Here is a 19560-nt window from a genome sequence, read left to right as displayed (position 1 = left end):
GTGCGAGTGGGGGCTCCAGAGAGGCAGACTTGAGCGCCAGACGAGCAATAGGTTAACACTTGTCCTTCCCCAAGTCCCAGGTAAGAATTAGTTTGTCCCTGTCTCTTAAAGTTCTCCAGTTCACATCTGACGGCCCACTCACCACCGAGAGGTGAGTGTTCCCTGCTGTGTGCTGCAGACCGTAGCTACTACCTCCTGGGGCACGGGCACCAGGTTTCTCAGTGTGGCAGAAGACATGGCGGCCGCCATCCCTGTGGCTGCTCTAGAGCTGGTGGGCAGCTGAGACTGAAGAGTTGTCTTATGCTGGGTCAGGATTCCGCCATTAATTCACACGCTTTTTAAAAATTGACATGAAAGGTTCCACCTGTTTCCGGGTATATAGTATCTTATCGGGCTTGAGCTTTGAAGCTTATCCAAAATTGAGGGCCCTTTTAAGAAAATTTGGTTCCCAAGAGTCAGAGGAGTAAAGAGATAGTATTTGTTGGTTTTGTTTCTTTTTAAGGAGAAATTCAGTGCTTTTTTTTCAGAAGTTGAGGTCATGGATGGGATTTGCTTCAATAGGGGTCATTACATTTCCAGATTTAGGCAGGCTGAGTTTATCTTGTAAATAACTTTCCTTTATTCTTACTGCTAAACCAATGTCTTTTTTATTATGAGCCTCCACAACTGCTGTTTCTGATAAATTTAGATCGTTCTAAACAACTTCACTTACTGTCAATCTCTAAAATTTAAGCTCCTTTTCACGATCCCCATGGAATCACCTAAGTTTGGGGTGCAGCTCCTGATTTTAGTTTCTTCACGTGTGATGTTATAGGGTCGACTCACAAACTTCGCTCAGCCTATGATGAAGTGGCACCTGGTGTATGGCGACCTCATGGTCGTGTTCTTATTTATATCCCTAGGAAAGCACAGTGACCTGCTGGGCTCTTCAGCACAGGCCCAGCTTGACCCGTGGACTGTCTATAACTCTCTCCGCTCCCTTTTTTTTTCTCTCAGGAGCCCTGTAGGAGGAGAGAACACTTAATTCTGGTTGAATGTCAGCTTGGATAAACATAGAAACAGACTAGAAAGGACTGATCCTGTTCTCCTAGGTGGGAAAGAGAGGGAGTCCAGTATTGCAGAGGCATGATCAGCATGTACCCAGTGCCAACTCTGAATGCCAGTGCCCCACCCATTGTGGGTAGTGATGATGATTATAATCAAAGTAGTAACATCAGTTAGGACATAGACCCTAAGCCTGTCTGTCTTTAAACACATAACAGATTTGTTGCGTACTGAGATTTTTCTCATGAGTTTCTAGATAAAAATAAGTCATAGCCGACCTGATGTGCCCTATCTGAGCTTCAGTTTCCCTGTCTGTAGTAATGGTAGAGGTGATGGTACCTACGGACGGCACCATGAGGAGGCTGAAACGGGGGGAAAGGTTAGAGTCCCCGGCACACAGCTCAGAACTGTGTGGCTACGAGGCTGTGATACCATTTGAAGCATTCACATCTCAAAAAGCCAGTCCCTTGACCTTTTATCAAACCCAAGGAATATGAGAGTGAGTGGGTAACTTTGCCAGAATACCCTTTGTCCTGCCCCTCAGCCCTTCTGCCCTGTCTATATTAGATTTCAAGGTTTCCCTTTTGTCGTCTTGGCCAGACCCTGGAATGTCTATCCCATTTGAATCTGGGTTTTAAAAAAGAGTGGGAGCTGGCAGCCAAGAGTCACATGTGTGGCGCATCCCTAAATATAAGTGTCTCCAGGGTACTGCCTGGCCTGCCCCGCGCTGCTCCGGACCTCCCTGCTTCCATCTGTGACAGTGGCACAGACTCATGGGCTGAGGGGCTTGTGACAACTTGTCAGCAAAAACAGATTCAGGCTTTTGAGGTTGAGTCTACTGGTGGCTCACAGGGAGCGCAGGGCACAGCGTGGAGGTGCTGGCACCTTCTCCTTTACCCATGTTTATGCTTCTGCTCCAGCACCCACAGTTCCCGGGACACAGGAAAAGGCCCAGCTGGGCGTTTGCACCCGAGCCAAGGCGGTGTCTTCATAGACCCTCCTCCTCTTAGCAGCTTCATGCAGAGGGAACGTGGGTGTGCGAATGCTGGCTCGGTGTTGGGAACAGTGGCCCCGTCAGCGTGCGGGGGCTGCTTGTGGAGAACGCTGTGGGTCCCAGGGCCTGGTTGGGAAGTACCAGGCTGAGGGAGGGGGCACTTCCTGCAGCAGTACCAGTGGTAACAGCCAGTCACTGGTGGGTTGCTTACATATCCCTGCTTGACCTTCCCTGGGGTGGCCCCCACCATCCATACATAGGCACCAACGTGAGCAGTCCTTACCACTGGGGCAGCTTTACGATATGCAGAGTAGCTCCTGATGTCCTAGACCTGCTACCAGTTCAAATACGCCAAAATGTATTTTTATGTATTTTGTTTTTCAAATGTCTAGGTCTTGTTCTTGATGCATCAAAAAAAATTTGTTTTTTGCTCCTTTTAGTTTGATAATGAATTAATGGAAATCCTTGTTTTGTAGGCATCTGTATTTCTTACAACTGAAGATGGATGTTTGTGAAGGAAGGTAACGAGCGTTTTGCATTTTCCTTTTCCTGTCGGACTAGCCAAATTCATGGTTTTAATCTAATGAGTGTGTATTTCTGACAACAATATTAAATCTCGACAGTGACTGGACTTTGAAAACAGCATCCTGTGTGACATCAGGCTCTGGACATCTGTTTTCAACTCAGTCTTGGCTTAGAGAGGCTAAAGATTGATAAGCTTCATTTTATGCTATTTCCGCTTTATTTCAAAGGTGCAGTTATCTTTATGGTAAAGACCTGAGAAATCTTAATGGGAGGGAGAGACCCAGAATATAAAATGGGGTTCATTCAGGAAGGCAGATCAGGCCCAATTTAGGTCCTCTTCCAGCCCCTGGTATCTTGGATGATTCATTTTCTCACTGGGAAGGCTTTTGCTTAAAAGACATGAGCATCTGCCTGTGATTCAGCACTTCTTGTGTATCCAGACCATCTAAATGACTGGTAGCTCTCCGAGACAAGCCCAGAAAAGGGGGATGGAATTCCAAGCAAGAGGTCCCGGAGCCGCTGTTTCCAATTCCTTAGTATTTTCTTGACTCATAAAAGAAACTGCAGCAGGTAAATTAGTAGAAACACCCCCTCTCTCCACCTGTTAGCTTATTCCTGCAGAGAAGGGTCATCAGAGGCCACCAGCACGCTGTACCACAAGGCAGCTGGCAGTCTGGTTGGGGGAAAAAGACAGGAGCCCATGAAGCAATTAGGACCAGCGTTGGCAGTGGAGACCACAGTTGTCACGGCGTTGAGGAGCTCCTTCTACTGGTGCCGGCTGGAAAAGTCTTTGTGGATTGCTGGGGTGAGCCAGATTTGGGAGAGTAGTGAGGAGTCAGATTTCCCTGGGCAGCAAGAAGCATCACCCCCCCACACACTCACACTCACACATACACACATAGTCTGAGCTAGAAACCACCCATCAGCAGCATGCAGGAGAACAGAGAGGACTCTTCATGTCAAACATGGGCATGCATCTCGCATCCACCAGGCAGAGGAGAGCAGTCGAAGGTTTTTAAAAGCAGGAGGAATGTGGCAAGAACCACACCTACAACCATCATGTCAGTGCACACAAGAGAAGACTGGAGGAAGCCAGGGTTCAGTCTAGATGGAGGAAAGTGGACATTCCCGGGGGAAGCATTACAGACCTGCCAGCCAGAGGTCTGGGGGCTGGCGGGGAGACTGGAGGGCCAGGAGGACAGGTAGAAACAAGAGCCTCCTTGGGGAGAGGACAGCCAGACCTGTGGACTGTGTATGGGTCACAGAATGCAGAACCCTGGTGACATGGCAGGTTTTTTCCTCGAGGTAGGAGCACATCCCCTTGCCAGCACAAACTGTGGCCTTGGGGCACCTGCTTGGTCACTCCAGTGGTGGGGATCTCACCCTTCTGAGAGGCAGAACGTTTTAAGATAACTCCTCTCCTGGGGCCCAGGCTTCCTCTACGGCCACAGAGACCTGTTCTGCCCTCTCTTCTGCACATTTTGTTTTCCCAGATACTTTGCTGGTACCTGTTAGGAGACAGGTCCTGAACTATGCAGTTAGATAAGGCCAGGGCTGCCTCCTCTGCGGCTGTCACTCACTCACAGGTGCTGGGCAGTGCTTGTCGTCCTCTTGCCTTCTCCCAGCAAAACATCCCTTGTCTTCCTGGGTGGATCAGTAGGTGTCTGTTGAGGAGCACATCTGGCTTAGGTCCCTGGCTTTCCTCATCAGGAGGCCCTCACCCCTCTCCAAGGAGAGCTTCTCTGCTGTCACACCTGCTTCTCAGGTGTGAATCAGGCTCTTTGGCCAGGATGTTTGACAGGCTTGGCAGTTGGCATTTCTTGGGACCTCAGATCCCCTGATGGGGTCTGAACTGTGAGCAGCAGGACTGCAGGCTTCAGCTCCTTCCTGCCTAGAGGGTGATCAGTCCACGCTCTTCACCCACTCCCCTGGACCTGGCAGAAAGAAATATACCTAGGAACAAGCAGAGGCTGAGAGCAGTGCTCTTGGTGTTCTTTAGTGCTCTTGGTGTTCTTTCCATTTTTTGGAAACGTTTTTCCTTGTGACTTTGTAAAATTGTTGCTTCCACCCAGACTGAATCTCCTTAGCTTCCTCCTCAGGTGTCCCCAGATCCCATTCACCTGCTCTTCCTCTAGCAAGGACGCTGGCTGGATGGCAGCGAGGCCCTTCTTGGGAGGAGAGTGAATGGCTGATGCTTGTCACGTACTGCCTGCTCTCCCTCCGCCTTTTGCATCTCCAGGTGACTGACTGGACAGTGAGCGTCCCTGGGACGTGCACGTGGACATGGACTTGGAGAGACGCTCACAAGTGCCAGCAGGAAGCCAGAGTTACTTGAGGGGAGGTGGAGGCCTCTCTGCTAGGGAATGCTGCCTTTGTACGCAGCCTTGGGATCAGCACACGGTGCAGTGGATGGAAGGGGGACCCCTGGAGGGCCCAGCAGATCAGTCAGAGGGCGGGATGTTTCACATCTTGGGAACTTAATAAGCTGCCATGGAAACTGCATGTTTTCTCTGCTTCCCACTGCGTTGCTGGGAAGATGCTTTTAAAATCTCAGTGCCTCTCGGTGTTGCTGTTGGGGATGCCTCCCTTTATCAGATCCCTTCCACCTCGCACTTTCCCGGCCCATGCTCCCATCCAGCTGTGCTCCCATCCAGCTGTGCCCCACGTCTGCTGGCGGAGCTCCCAGGGAGACAGATCATGGAGCCAAAGGTGAATGGAGGAAAGGAGCAGTCAGGACTCCAAATGTGACTGACGGGTGGAGTCACTGGTGAAAGTAGGGCATTTGGGAGGACAAGTGAGTTCTGAAGAAAATGAGAACAAGTCCAGCCCAAGTCTGGATTTCTAGGAGATGGTAGAAGACAGGCAGATGGATCGTGGAACCTTATAGATCTTCAGGAGGGCAAATATATACAGGAACCTTAAGTCATTACAGCCAATTAATTAATTAGGGAATTGCAAGTGTTAAAACGCAAAATGCTTTTTCACTTTTCCCTTCTAAGAGGATGTGAGAAAGGGGATACTCAAGAATCATAGTCTCTAGAACCCAAGAATCCAGTCGGAGAGCCCTACCAAAAGTGTCGCATCTTTACTAGAAAGATTTGAAGGCTGCCCACTGGTGTAAGAGTTTACGTTCCTCACCGTTCCTCTCGGACGTGAATCTGACCAGCCAACCTGCTGGCCAGTGTCAGAACTCTGTCTAGCTTCCTGGTATCTGTAGTATTTGTTATTTTAAACACAAAAAATTCTTTTTATTTAGAAAAAAAAAACTAAAACCCTTAGTGTGTTACAATCAATCTCAAGGAGTGATTAAATGTATCATAAAGTTGTCTCTGTTATGAGTCATGCTGTCCTCTGTGGTTAATACAAGAAAAGAAAGACCTATGAGCGTTTTGGGCCCTGCCCCGGACCATGTGATCTTGCTAAGACGTTTTTCTTCTGACAGGTTGACCTGCCCTCTGAACTCCGCTGTGGTTCTTGCATCCTATGCAGTACAATGTAAGTCACCAAGGGAGTGTGGCAGGGAGGGACAGATTGCTCTGAGCAGTATGTGGAGAAAGCCACCAGCTCCTCCTCTGTGACCAAGTCCCTCTTCCCCAGGGACAGTGTAGCTCTGGCTGTCCAGATAGTCCCACTCGAACCTTGACTTTGATGCTCCCCCAGCTTGGGGATGTTGGATGAAGGGAAGTGGCACCAGGGGAGGACGTGGATGAGCTCTGGCATGGTGTCTTCTCCAAAGGGAGCCATAAGGCAGCAGACAGCTGCCACACATGGCATTTTCCAGAGGCTTTGCCCAGGTATTTGGATTTGATATCCATACAAACCCCAGTGGAGCAATATTTATACAGGTCATCTCTTATAAACATGGAAACTGAGACCCAGCTAGGTCAAGGAATTTGCTGGAAGTCACTCCTGCAGCATGCTTGGTGCCTGTCTGAAACACTGCTGAGAGCTTATGAATTTATTTTTAGAGTTTCATTATAACTAATGAAATAGGTTCGTAACTAATAGGTTATGAACTGGTCTATAGAAGTGCTGTCCTTTAGAAGTACAATTTAAAAGCCGTACACGTAGTTCTGAGCTTTCCAGTAAAATGAAACAGGACAGATTACTTTTTAATGTTTTAAATTAACCCAGCATATTCAAGCTATTATTTTAATATGTAATCAATATAAAAATTATTAATGAGATATTTTACATTGTTTTTCCTACTGTCTTTGAAAACCAGTCTGGAACTTATGCTTTCATCTCCGATTGAACTACCCACACGTGGCTAGTGGCTGCCATATTGGATAGAAAGTCCAAATGGAATTGTCTATCAGGGCTGGTTTAAGCTGGAGTAGAAACCCACTTGTTCAATTAGCACAACTTTATTGAGCGGGTACTCCATGTCAGGTCCTGTGATAGAGGCTGGGTTTGCACAGTGAAAAAGAGTACATAGTCAGATGGATGACAAAATATCACTTTATAGTTAGCTGTGTGATTCCAGTACAGTACACAGGCATGTTGCTGTGTAGAGTTATAGGGTAGATAGCTCAAGACTTAAGAAATCTCCTCTACCTTTGCCATAAGTCCCAAACCATCTTGGCCTCTTACCCCCTCAATTGACTGCATGTTGGGCAATTAAGGGAGCAAGATGGTCAGGTCTCAAGAGTAAGCACTGGCCAAATTATTCACTCTATAGGCTCAGAAGAAGCAAAATAGCAAAAGAAGGTTACCAGGGGCTGTTGAGGTAGCCCCAGTTCTGCCTCCTCCCCTAGCAGCAAAGTACTGAAATAAGAGAGGTGAAGGTGAAGAGCAAGGTAGCTGGGCCTGCAGCTCACCTGCCCACATACGTGGAACCAGGAAGTGGGGGAACACAACATCAGGGGCAACTTCATGCCTTTAAGCAAACAGCAAGCCTACTTGCTAGTAAGACAAGACCCAGTACTCGTCTCCATCTCACCGTGTCTCCTCCTGCCTAAGTGGGACTCTCAGAGCTTGCCCAGGGAGTCCTGGGTGGATTTGAAAGTTTCCCTCTCCCTGCAGTACAACTGGAACAGACCTGGCGTGTGGTAGCCATATAGCAGGTGGCGCAGCCATCAGTCAATATGCACTTCTGTGGGTCTCTAGGTTTTGCAGACCCACCTCTGCTGGGTGGATCAGCTGAGGAAACCAACCTTGTCCACATCAGAGTGAGTTGGGTGTTCATAGCTGGAGCTCCAGGCTTGAGAGACGGGGATATTAGAAAGGAGACAGTCACCCCACTTAAATCCTGCATGCTCCATTTGCTGCTTACATGGTATTACCTCTCTGAACCTTGGATCTCTCGCCCGTTAAATGGAGATGACAGTAATTCGCAGTATGGCTGCAATATTATTTGGTTCAAATTTAGTAACACATGCAAAGGTGGTCTAGCTAAACACTCTTTATGGTTTGATCATCATTGACTGAGTCAGAACATGGACTGAAGCCAGATTACCTGTGTCTTGGCTCTTCCACTTACCCTGTGTGACCTTGAGATCGCCAGGCCACAGCTTCTTCACCTGTCAAATGGGGACATGGGAACACCTACTTCACAGGGTGTGAAGATAAAATGAATGAGCACGTATGTACGTAAAGCTCTTAGATCAGTGCCCACAATCTGGCCCAGTGTCAGCTCTTACTGTATTTTCCCGACTGCCCAGAAGAAAGCTATTCCGAAAAATTGCCTATTACAGGCTTTAAATGTAGAGTAAAATTTAAGAACTACATTTAAAGCATCCTGTTCCAACCTTCCATAGTCAGCGCCCCCCCCACTCCCCACAAAATATTGATAAAATGAGGGCTAAAGAAAATGATTAGACCTAAAAAAAAATGCATATAGGTTTCAGTGGAAATATTAATACTGCCATGCTAATAAAATCATGAGTTGTCAAGCAAGCAGTTTTAAGTATAAGCTCTTTATATTCCTCTACCTTCAGTAAATAAATACATATATTTGCATACTTCTGTGCATACCTGTCTAGAAGATTAATTCTTAGATATGAAGTTACCAGATCAAAAAGTTATGTCTTCATTTTATCTGATAGGTTTTGCTGACTTATCCCAAGATGGGTAACTTATAAGTCCTACCAGTGATTAGATAACCAAAAGCACTTTTTTTTTTTAAGTAAAATGATCTGTTGGTTAAGTACCCCAAAAGACATGATGATAGAAGATAGCTAGTAACCTGTCAAGGGTTTATGAGGCACAAAGAATGAAGCTTTTAGAAATTCTTATTTATTCCATAATATTCTCAGACCTCCTGCCACATGCAAACTCTGTGCCAGCCTCAGGAAGGAGAAAGCTCACTGCTTTCCCCGAGGACTTTCTACCCCATTAGTGAGGCGGGTGAGGACCTGGTGATGTTTGCTGTAGAATGAGCTCAGGTGATACTCCCCGTCCTGCTTGGGAGAGAGGGAGGAAGTCCAGAAAAGCATCCCAGGAATGAGCCCATAAAGAGCCTCTGGGAGCAAGTGGGAGTTGAAATAATAGCAGGTAAAGGACTTGCCCAGCATAACTGCTTGATAGCTGGAAACACGGCACCTTGGGAACCTGGGCTGGACCCTGTCTTTGCTACATATAGTATGCCTGCATATGTTTGGTCAGCCAAAACAAAAAACATGAAACTTGAAAGTCAAGGTATTTTGCACAGAAGCATTTATTTCCTTTTTGTTCTGCTACAAGTAACTTTTGCACGTGTTGCTTTCCTTACAAATAGGAAAACTTTACTCAGGAGTTTGGGGCAGGTAGTGGAAGTAGGCAGATAAGAGGAAGAACTCTGGTCAGGTCTAGGCTCCCAATTAATAATGGTCAAGGAGTAGTGGCAGTAGCAGGTCCCTTTTTTTTTAGTCTCAGTTTCTTTACCTGTTTAATGGGGATAAAAGCATTGCCCAGTTCTGGGTTCTCAGGAATCAAGGGGGATGACGTCATTGAAGTCTGGTGGAAACCACCCAGTGTTCTCAAATGTTTAAGTGGCTGTTTAACTTTGTCTCCCCCTAGTGGTTAACACAGAGCTTTGTACAAAGTAGCTGCTTAGGAGTTGAAGGGAAAACAGGGAGGTTCGTTGGTCGCGTTTAAGTTCAGAAGGTCTTTCAGTGACTTGACCCAGGAGAGAACCTTGCAGTTCATGTTTGCACGGTGGCACTGGGATTGGTGGGGACTGTTAGATAATGTGATGGATAACCAAGTCATTCGGGAGGATCTCCATGAACTCATGAAACCAACAGAGGAAAACTAAATAGGATTCTGCTTTCAAGCCCAGGAAAGATATTTATTTGTAGCATTAGTTGGTCTTTGGGGGATATCATCAAATGGCCAGCAGCAGCCTGCTGACCTGACAGGAAGGCAGGTAAAGTGTTAGAGCACTAGCAGAGGGCCTCCAGTCCCCAGTTCTGGCCTTGACCCTGTGGACAAGTGGCCCTATGATAGGAGTAGATCCATTCTCCTCTCTGAACTTCAATTTCTTCCCCTTAACATGAAGGCTTTGGATGAGGAGATGCTAATGCTTTTCTCCCTGGTACTCTGTGTCCAGGCATCTCAGTGGTTCCTGTAAACATACTAGTCACACTCGAGAAAATAAAGCATGAGGTCAGTTATTCTTCAGAGCTCGAGGTTGGCTTCTGTTTTTTTTTGTTGTTGTTGTTGGTGGTGGTGGTGTTCTTGCGGTGCTGGGCCTCCCCATGTGCTAGGCAAGTGTCCTACCATTCTCCTGCTTTTATGGAAATAGAAAACTGTCTTGGAGAAGGGAACTGGATGTCCTCAGGTCCTGCCCCTGGTCCTTTTCCCTGATCTCTTCAGCAGGAGGCCACACAGTGGACTGAGTCCTTAGGGCAGCCATGTGTATTTGTACCAGTTGGGCCCAGAACAACCCTCAGGAGTACCTTGCCTTATAGACAGCACTTCATGTCTGCAGACAGTAGGACAGGGCTTCAGGGAGAAGCGTCATCTGGGACAGGGGTTAGTCTGGAAATCCTCCCATAAAGCCCCTCTTCCTCTTCCCTGTGTATCCCCCCACCTCCACTCTTAGAATGGGTCCTCCTCCCCTGGAATCCTGCCACCAGCCTTGCCTGGGCCCTGACTTTTAACCGCACCTGTACCTAGCCCTTACCTCCATGGCCTCTGAGCATATCCTGGGGGTTTACACAGGTCACAGGGGGTGAGTCATGACCTCTCTTCTGCCCAATCCCATTTCTTAGAGCCAGCTGATCCCACGTTGCAATAGCCTTGGGCTGCGACAGTGCCCAGAGGCTGACGTGAGGACAGCATCTTCCTTGGTGGCATCCCTTCTCTTTCCTTCCCCAGGGGTGTGAGGCAACCTTAGTGCTGAAACAGGGTGCAGGAAGCGCGGGGTCAAGGATAGGATCTAGATTCCAGCACCTTCTTCTAGCTTTCTCCGTGTGTCCTCAGGGGGAATGAGAATTGGGTCGGTCCTGTGTGCCGGTTTTGGCCCCCAGCAAGGGTTCAGATAAGCAGCGTGGAGTCTGAGAGGCTGCAGGTGGGGGGCAGGAACTCATCAGAAGATGTTTCCAATTAATGTTTTCTCACGACTCTGTAGCTGCTCATAAATGCAGACCGTATTGAAAAGGCAAAACTAATTCCAGTTTCCCCCTCATTCTGTCTTTTAATAGCTCATTTCGGAGACTTTGATTCTTCCGTGCATCATCCAGGCTACCTTGCTGACAGCCAGTTTATTCCAGATCAAAACGATGACTTTTTAACCAAGGTGGAGTCTCTGCACGAGCAGCACAGGTGAGGGGCTCGGTGGCCTACTTTGGGAGCTCGGGTCGGGTATTTTCAGACATCGCATCACCTTCTGGTTAATGCAAACTCTCCTTCCTTTTGCTCATGATTCTCTTTGAAGATGTCAGGGGTTTTTGAACCTCTGTGCTGTGACGGTAGCAGATACAGTGAGCATGACCAGCATTTCTTTGCAGTATAAAATCCAGCCGGCAGAGTAGGACACGGCTGCAGTGTTCCTCTTCAGGATGTCGTTGAAATCGACTTAATTCCTAAAGGAAACACCTGTTTTGAAATCTGAACGCCCCACCGATTGCCCCCACCAGGCAATCCTTTCGGCTGTACCACGTTGAATAAATCAGGCCTTTCCTTCAGGGGTCGTTGAATAGACAGACAGGTGGCCAGAAGGGCCTGACAGGCTGGACATTCATGGGTTCAGCTCGCGAAAACTGCTTCCAGTCTCCTGTGACTGCCTAGGGCCAGCCTCGCCCAGGAGATATGCCCAGCTCCAGCCTCCTCCTCCCTTTCCCCACTGGGCTCAGAGCTATGTGGCAGCAGTACAGTTCCTGTCAGGCAAGAGCCATGCTGGCCCAGGAGGCTAGCTCTCAGGGGACCGCCCGCTCACTTCTTAGGAAGGCCATAAAAACAAAGGGCAAGCTACCAGTGTCCCTTCTAAGAAGGCGCTGCCAGTCGCTCTCCCAAAATTGCTCCCCTGGCAGAAGTCAGCATCCGAAAATAGCACAGGGCCAGCGTCATTTGAAGTTTGAGGCCACTGCTGAAAGAATAGACAAAGGCAGAAAGATGTCAAGATTACCTGGGAATTGAGTAACCCAGGAAGATCAGGGCAGGGACCATGGGAGGGGAGACCTGGAGCCTGTGGTTGGAGACCCAGAGCCCCCTGCGTGGGGCACTGCGTGAACAACGTCTAGATGAAGTCAGACTCAACCGACCGAAGGAAACCTGGTTCCTTAGAATTTAGGGTGAGGTGGTCTGAGAGTGGCCATGTAAGGCGTTTCCCGACCTCAGAGCAATGTTACCAAATCCTCTAGATTTTCCGAACCTTTAAAAGTCGGAGTTGACGTTCCCTGTTTGTCTGGTGAACCTGCACCTTTCTTCTGCAGTGGGCTGAAGCAGTCGGAAGCCGAGTCCTGCTACATCAACATAGCCCGGACCCTCGACTTCTACGGGGTGGAGCTGCACGGCGGCAGAGTACGTAGCCTCGGCGTGTTTTGGTTTAAAATATATATATCTTTTAATTTTTAAATTGTAAAGGTTTGGAAAATTCCTGGATGAAGCTGTTCCTTTCCCATTAAAACAGAGGTCCTTTTGAAAGATACTCAGAGGGCTATTAAGTCGCGCCAAGCTTTGCTGGTCATTTATCTTGCTTTGTTCATGGTTGCCATTATACATGAAGACTTTTCCCTTTTGAGAGAGGTCAGGGGATAGAAACTTATAATTTTCTAAGACTGTATTATGGTTAAACAGGCAAAAAAAAATGTGTATAAATCCATTTTTCAAGGTTTAATGAGTCAAGGTTTCTGCCACTTCACTCAGCCACTGCTCAAATTAGAACTAGTTACAAACAGTTTTTTTAAAAAATTGTGGAGGAGCCGGGCATGGTGGTGCAAACCTGTAATCCCAGCCACTCGGGGGGGCTGAGGCAGGGAGATCTCAATTTCAAGGCCAGCCTCAGAAACTTGATGAGACCTTCTCTCACAATAAAAAGGGTTGGGGATGTAGCATGAGATCCTGGGTTTGATCAGTAAACCCCACCCCCTCACCCCCACCCCACCCCCGCCAAAGAAAAGTTATGGTGGTATGATTGTGAAGATCAGTAAATATTTAGGATTATTGTGATTTGTGAGACAATGTCTGTGGTGCCAGTGGATTATTTAATTTTTTCTCCCAATAATGCCACAAGCTAGGTATTACTGTCCCCGTTTTACAGATGGAGAAACTGCTAGTTGGGGACTATACAGAGGATATAAAAAGTAGCTGAGTACATGGCCCCAGCACTGTCTAATTCCCTCCCACCTTCACGGTGACATACTCGTGTTTTCTACCTGTCACCGGCCCATATCACACCCACAAGGAGTAAATGTTAGTTGAACTCCAACTATGTGCCAGTCTTTGTTCCATCCGGTCTCATTTTAAGAATTGTAGTAACCTTGTCAAATTGGCCTTCTAATCTTGCCCATTTTACAGATGGGAAAACAGGTTCATGGATGTTGAGTAACTATGTAGTGCGTCTGCAGTTGATAGAAACACTTCCATTTCTGTGTTTCCCTTGGGTCCTGTAGAAGCCTGTGAGGTAGAAAAGGCATAACTTTGCCAACAAAGCAGGAAAAAGATATCAGATCTTAAAAAATACCAACTCTGGGATTTAAACCTTAATGATCACTCTTATTTGCAGATAGTTCATCCTTGACAGAATGTTTTGGAGACATTTATTCGGTAGCAAGACAGGATTTTGTGTCTGTCTGAGTTGATCTGTGTCTTCCCCACCTCCAAGCTGTCAGTGCAGTGACCCTCAAGGTTTCTGAGGCAGAGGCTTAGCTGCCCAGCCAAGGCCCACAAGGTATTAGAGGGGGTGGTGTCCCACCAGGCTGTGCTGGGTGAACTGAACCCCCCAGATGTCAATAGCTTGAGACCACAGAGTTGGCTTTTCAGGAGGAAGTCAGTACTGCGTGGGGTCCAGCCACCTCTCCAGGGCAGGCTAGGCTGCTCGGGGCTCTGCTTTCCTCCCATGTGGCTTCCTCGTCATCGTAAGCCTGAGGGTCCCATAGCAGCTCTTCAGGGCTGCAGCAGAGGCACAGGGCATGTCTGCTCAGAGCACATTGCCAGCACTGGTCCCGTGGCCCTGCCTTCTGCCAGGGGAGCTGGGGAATGTGGTGTTGGCCACGGGAACCTAATGGACAGCAGCCATCCATGATGCGGGGGTGAGGGACACACGGAGAGGCTATAAAACGGGGAGATTTGAGACCAGTCCTTGGCCTACTCAAACCATTCATCTCCTTATTCACTCAATTTTAATTTCATTTGCTAATTTGTTGTTTTCTCCAAATGGCAATCACAGCTGTCCTGTTTAAATGCGGCCCTGTTCTTCATCGTGCCAATCTGGCTCGCTCTAAGCACATGATTTCAGTCGGGCTGCTATCAGGAGGAATACTCTCTGGCCTTTCCACCACAGTAGGACCCTTCTCCCTGTCCAGTTTCTCTAACTTCCTTTGTTCATATTGCTGCTCATAGACGATATGTCCCTCAACCAAAGGGGATCAGCATTTATCATGCCAACTATATGCCAAACCCCATTCTAGACGCCACACACCGAGCCCTGTTCTACATTCCTTCTCATATTCTCTGGTTTTAGCCTATCAAAATCCTTTGGGGTGGGTTCAGTAATCTAGTGTTCAAAAAGAAAAAAACAATCAAAGCTCTTCTGAGTCCCAAACAACATGTCTGGCAAGTGGCAGACCAAAGGTACATGCCCAGCTGAAACCGACTCAGACTCCTTCTTTACAGCCTCAGGTATCTGACGGGGAACAGGAAGTACATGACCCAAGGGAAGGGGCCATCTGTATTTTTTTGGTTTTATTTGCTTATATTCAGATGGATTTAAAACAGCTTGGAGTGTTTGTGCTTCCCTTCTCCAGGGTCTCCAAGGACTACAGCGTGACTGGCGCTCTGTAAATGTTCTTAGTAAATGTCAGTTGTATTGGACTCGTAAGCCACAGTTATTTCTTAATTGGATTTAGAATCAGTTTTACACTTGTAATTTTCCCTCATCATATCAGAACAGCGACAGCCTTTTTCCTAATGGGAGCTGAGATTGTACAAACCATGCAGAGAGAGGCCTCTCGGATTTTAATGTGGCTGTCAAATGCTGATTTGAAAATTTAGAACTGAATGTCTATTTAAGTGATTCTGGTGACTTTCTAAACTAGGTGACCAAGAGCTCTGTGTGTGTGTGTGCGCGCGTGCGCGCGCACACGCACTTTGGAAGAATTTGGTGCCAAGTACTTGGATCTCAAGTAGCTATTAAGTGGGGATTTTTGCCTGTTTTCAGTAGCATTTTCCCCTTTGGAGCTTATACATATTGCTATTTATAAAACTCTGGATGCTTTCAAGTTACTGGTGGGCATTAAGCAAGACTGTAACACTGCAAATCTGAGATCTTCCTTTTTCACAGGATCTGCATAATTTAGATCTAATGATTGGAATTGCTTCAGCGGGCATTGCTGTGTACCGAAAATACATTTGCACAAGTTTCTATCCTTGGTAAGTGAAAACAGTTCTAATTATTGTCTGAATCACGCTTTAAAAATACGCTGAACAAAAGTAATTTTACACTTTTTTTTTTTTCCCTAAAAGAGGGGTAGAGATTTTCTCCCAAACTTTAACCTCAGACCTCAGAATTTGATCCAAATTTAGTAAACCTGGGAAATGTAGAGTTTGGTTTTCATTAGCATCCTCTCCCCCAGTCATTCTGTAGTTTGGGGGTATTCTGCAGAAACATGGTGGATAAATGGTATGAAGTGGGTCTGAGTTAAGAAAGCCTTCCCATCCCCCTGCATCTGCAGTACAATCCAAGACTCCCAGGGTTGCCTGGAATTGCAGATGGTGCCGAACCCTGTACACACTATGAGTTTTTCCTTGTACATACATATGTGTAAGTCAGGCACAATAAGAGATTAACAGCAGTTAATAATAATAACATAGAACAATTACATTAATATGCTGTAGAAGCCAGGTGTGGTGGTGCACTCCCAAGTTAATTCCAGCTTCTCAGGAGGTTGCGGTAGGAGGATCAAGACTTCAAGGACAGCCTGGGCAACTCAGCAAGATCCTGTCTCAAAAATAAAAAGAGCTGGAGATACAGATCAGAGGTTCAGTCCTTAGTACTGTAAAGTAAACAAAGATCCAAAATACTGTAATGAAACTTGTGTGAAATGTGGTCTTTTTCTTTAAAAAGTCAACACAAATGTTGGTATTTTCAGACCCCAGTTGTCCATGGGTCACTGAAATCATGGGAAGCAACAGCACAGAGAGGAGGGGCTGCATCAGGGTTGAACTGAATTTTGGAGAGAAGCTGGAGCCTGAGGTACCAGGTGACAGGATGCTCAGGGAAACACAGCAAAATAATATCATCTTTATAGATGACAGTGCAGTGGTGGTGTGCAGTGAGGGGGGCAGATTTGCCAGGGGGGTTGAGGGAGTAAGGTCTGCAGTCCGTAGGAGGCGCAGAAGCAGAAGTACAAGCAGGTAAAGAAGAGGGGCTGTGAGGAAGGAAATCAGGGACAAGATTGAGTGCCAGGTCTGTACCATGCTGAACTTGACCCTGGGGTCTAAATCTGCCTCTCTCCCCACAGCAGAGCCTCACTAATTGGGACCTAAAGATGTTCATCATAGCATTGTCTACAACAGGAAAGAACTATCCTATAAGTTTGTAAAATTAGAGGGATAATAATAATGACAGTCGTCATTATTGGCATCAGCTGTGTTCAAGTCCTGTTGCTGTGTACTTTATCTGTGTATCTCTTTTAAACCTGGAGTAAGCGCTGTTGTTATCCCCAGTTTCACAGAAGAGGAAACTCAGGCACAAAGAAGGGAGAACTTGTTTGGGATCAACTGCTGATGCCTGGTACAGTTGAAATTTACACCCAGATCACACTCCACGCCTGTATGCTTGTGCCACCCCTAAAAATTGCATTTGTGGGAAAGTGCTTCAGTAGGATATGTGTTTTACAGACACCGGCTTCCAGTGTTACGGGGCATCTGTTTTTCAAAAAGGAAAACATGTCAGTTCTATCCAGTTTTCACAACAAAATCAGTAAAACAGATAACAAGATCTTCCCCCCGTCTTCCTTTCCCCTTGCCTGGTTACAAACTCCCCTTGGGAAGCAGGAGACTGAGTCTGGGCTTCCTAGCTGGGACGTGGCCTGGGCAGCTCTCCAGCCTGCCCAGGACCAGGACTGTGTGTGGTCGGCACAGGGCTTGCTCACGTTCCCTCCAGATGCTGGAGGCTTCCCCAAAAGCCACAGGGCAGAAGCCACTGGGTCCAGCTCTTCTGCAGCTGAACCTCTTAAAGCCCTATAGGCAGGGGCTTCATGGGATATAGGACTTGACACCCCGCCCGCTCCTGGGCTCACCTGCAGACCTGCCTGTAACTGCCCAACCTCTCAACCTTCAGATGGGTCACGCTGAGGTCTGTCCCTGCCCATGACGCAAACCTCAAAGACTGGAGGCTAGCCCCAAATGGTGGCCCCAGGGCAGTAAATAAGTACTGCAGGCGGACTTCACGAATTGCCCTGAGCCCACGTAGGTAAACGCTAAACCAAATGGGCTTTGGCCTGGTGGAATAAATTTCCCAGGAAAGGTACAGTATGCGTTTGGGTTCAGAAATGTAAGAACATGCGGTAAGTCAAGGGGAGGTGGGTGGTCCAGTCTGGAGCACAGTGTGGATGGGGGGAGTGGTGGGAGAGAGGCCTGGCGGGGGGGCCTCTGGCCACAGGAGTGTAGACTCCATTCTTGGTGATGAGGTGCTGGACTTTCTCAGTCGTAGTGTTGCCCTGACCATGACTGATAGTACACATTTGCAGTTCACACTTGGAGTGCACATAGAGTTAGTTATCTGCCTCAGTGTTCTATTTGTTACTGGTCGCCTTCAGAAGACTCTGCGTCTCCAGATGCCGCTGCCCACAGTCATGTTCCCTGTGTGCCCAGGGCTTGGCATAGGACTTCAGACATCTAGACCCTTTGTACATTTTTTTTTTCTTCCCTTATGAATGAATGGAGGACAGTAAGAAACCACTGTAGGGACTTCATCCTGGAATGATATGGATCGTGTCTGCACTTCATCAGATTTGCTGTGGCAGAGAATGCTGTCAAGTACAGAAATTGGGGTGAGCAGGGGTCCCTGTACGTGAAGACAGAGGGGGAGCTAGAGGCCCACAGATTCCCATGGGCAAAGCAAGGTAAGAACTCAGAAGCCCACAAGTTGGGTATCCTGACTCCTTTAAAACAGGAGTGCCTGCGCCTGCCCTTCAGCACAGGAGAGCAGCAAGGAGACCAGGGAGACGGCAGGCAGGGTATCCTCATGCAAGGACGAGTACCTCAAAAGTGTGGAACCTAACACCTCTGGTCCTTGCTAGTTAGCCTGCAAGCACCCCAGAAATTCACTTGTCAAACAAGTTCATCTGCACCACAGATCATGCATTATTTAATACTTAATATGTACTGTAGGTAGACCACATACTGCTGATGCAACTGGATAAATGTCACATGTGTAGACTTTCAGTTTACCCACCCAGTCTCTCTGTTCTAGAATGCTCTACCTAGGTCTTCCTACGATCCTAGAGATTGATAGAATCTCTATTCCCTGAAGTATTACTAAAGTAGTCTTTAGTGGGGAAATGGGCGTTCCTTGTGTGGATTATAGTCGTGTGAATGAAATTGATTTAAAAAATGAATTCTTTAACTGGTTTTAATGAAAGGAACAAGCACTGAAGGCCTGCTGTATGTCAAGCATCATACTCGGGACTCGACATGCCTGATCACTTGAACCCCTACAAGGCCACTTTGTGAGATAGTGTTACTGCTGCCGTGCAGGAGCCTTCACCTGGCAGGGCCAAGAGCACGGGCTTTGGACCCAGGAAGGTCCTAGGTTCAGATCCTGGCTCCCTAGAACTTCAGGCATCTAGACCCTCTGTACATTTTTTTTTTTCTTCCCTTATGAATGGGAAGAATTCCTGACCAAGTGATCTTGAGCACCTCTGCAGTGTCTCCGAGCCTCAGTTTCCTCATCTGAAAACTGGGTATAGTATAACAGTATGCATTTTTCCGGTTTGTTGCAAGACTGAATGGAGGGGATATTTGTAAAGTTCTTCACACTGGCCTGGTATATGAAAATATATTCTGCTAATGACGTCTTTAATTCTGTATGTGCGTGCGATAGAGAGGCTGCTTGACACGTGGCCGTTAAGTAATGGAGCTGGGATGCTGACCCAGGCCTGTCTGCTGCTGCTCTGCACTGCCCTCAGCTGTCTTCCCCACGTGTCCGCCGGCTCTGCAGGGCTGTAGTGTCACAAAAGAAGCTCACAGCAATGACAGCGCCTGGCCCGGCCGTGCTTGTTATTTGAAAGCTACATCACAGTCCAGCGGCTCCGTGCGAGACCCAGCTCAGTCGGCTCCTTGGTGTCTGGCGGAGGTGATGGGCAGCTGCTGCTCATGGTGAAGTGCTCTCCAGGGAGCCGGGAGGCCCC

General features: G+C 47.6%; 1 protein-coding gene across 4 annotated transcripts in view; it reads left to right on the top strand.

The window, feature by feature from the left end:
- Positions 1-19560, top strand: part of Ptpn3 (protein tyrosine phosphatase non-receptor type 3) — a 76651-nt gene that overhangs the window by 11122 nt on the left and 45969 nt on the right. For 2 of the 4 annotated variants that reach the window (XM_026391169.2, XM_026391168.2), the window contains exons 5-9: positions 2515-2559; positions 6006-6058; positions 11191-11311; positions 12421-12508; positions 15489-15577. In XM_026391169.2, coding sequence (XP_026246954.2) covers positions 2515-2559; positions 6006-6058; positions 11191-11311; positions 12421-12508; positions 15489-15577 — 396 coding nt within the window. Of the gene's footprint in view, positions 1-2514; positions 2560-6005; positions 6059-11190; positions 11312-11978; positions 12304-12420; positions 12509-15488; positions 15578-19560 lie in introns of those variants that run through there. The other 2 variants (XM_026391170.2, XM_077797074.1) reach the window with 2 other exon arrangements.

This window comes from Urocitellus parryii, chromosome 4 (assembly GCF_045843805.1).
Source record: "Urocitellus parryii isolate mUroPar1 chromosome 4, mUroPar1.hap1, whole genome shotgun sequence".
Classification (NCBI taxonomy): Eukaryota; Metazoa; Chordata; class Mammalia; order Rodentia; family Sciuridae; genus Urocitellus; species Urocitellus parryii.
Note: the sequence above shows the minus strand (reverse complement) of the source record. Positions and strands in the feature narration are given on the sequence as shown.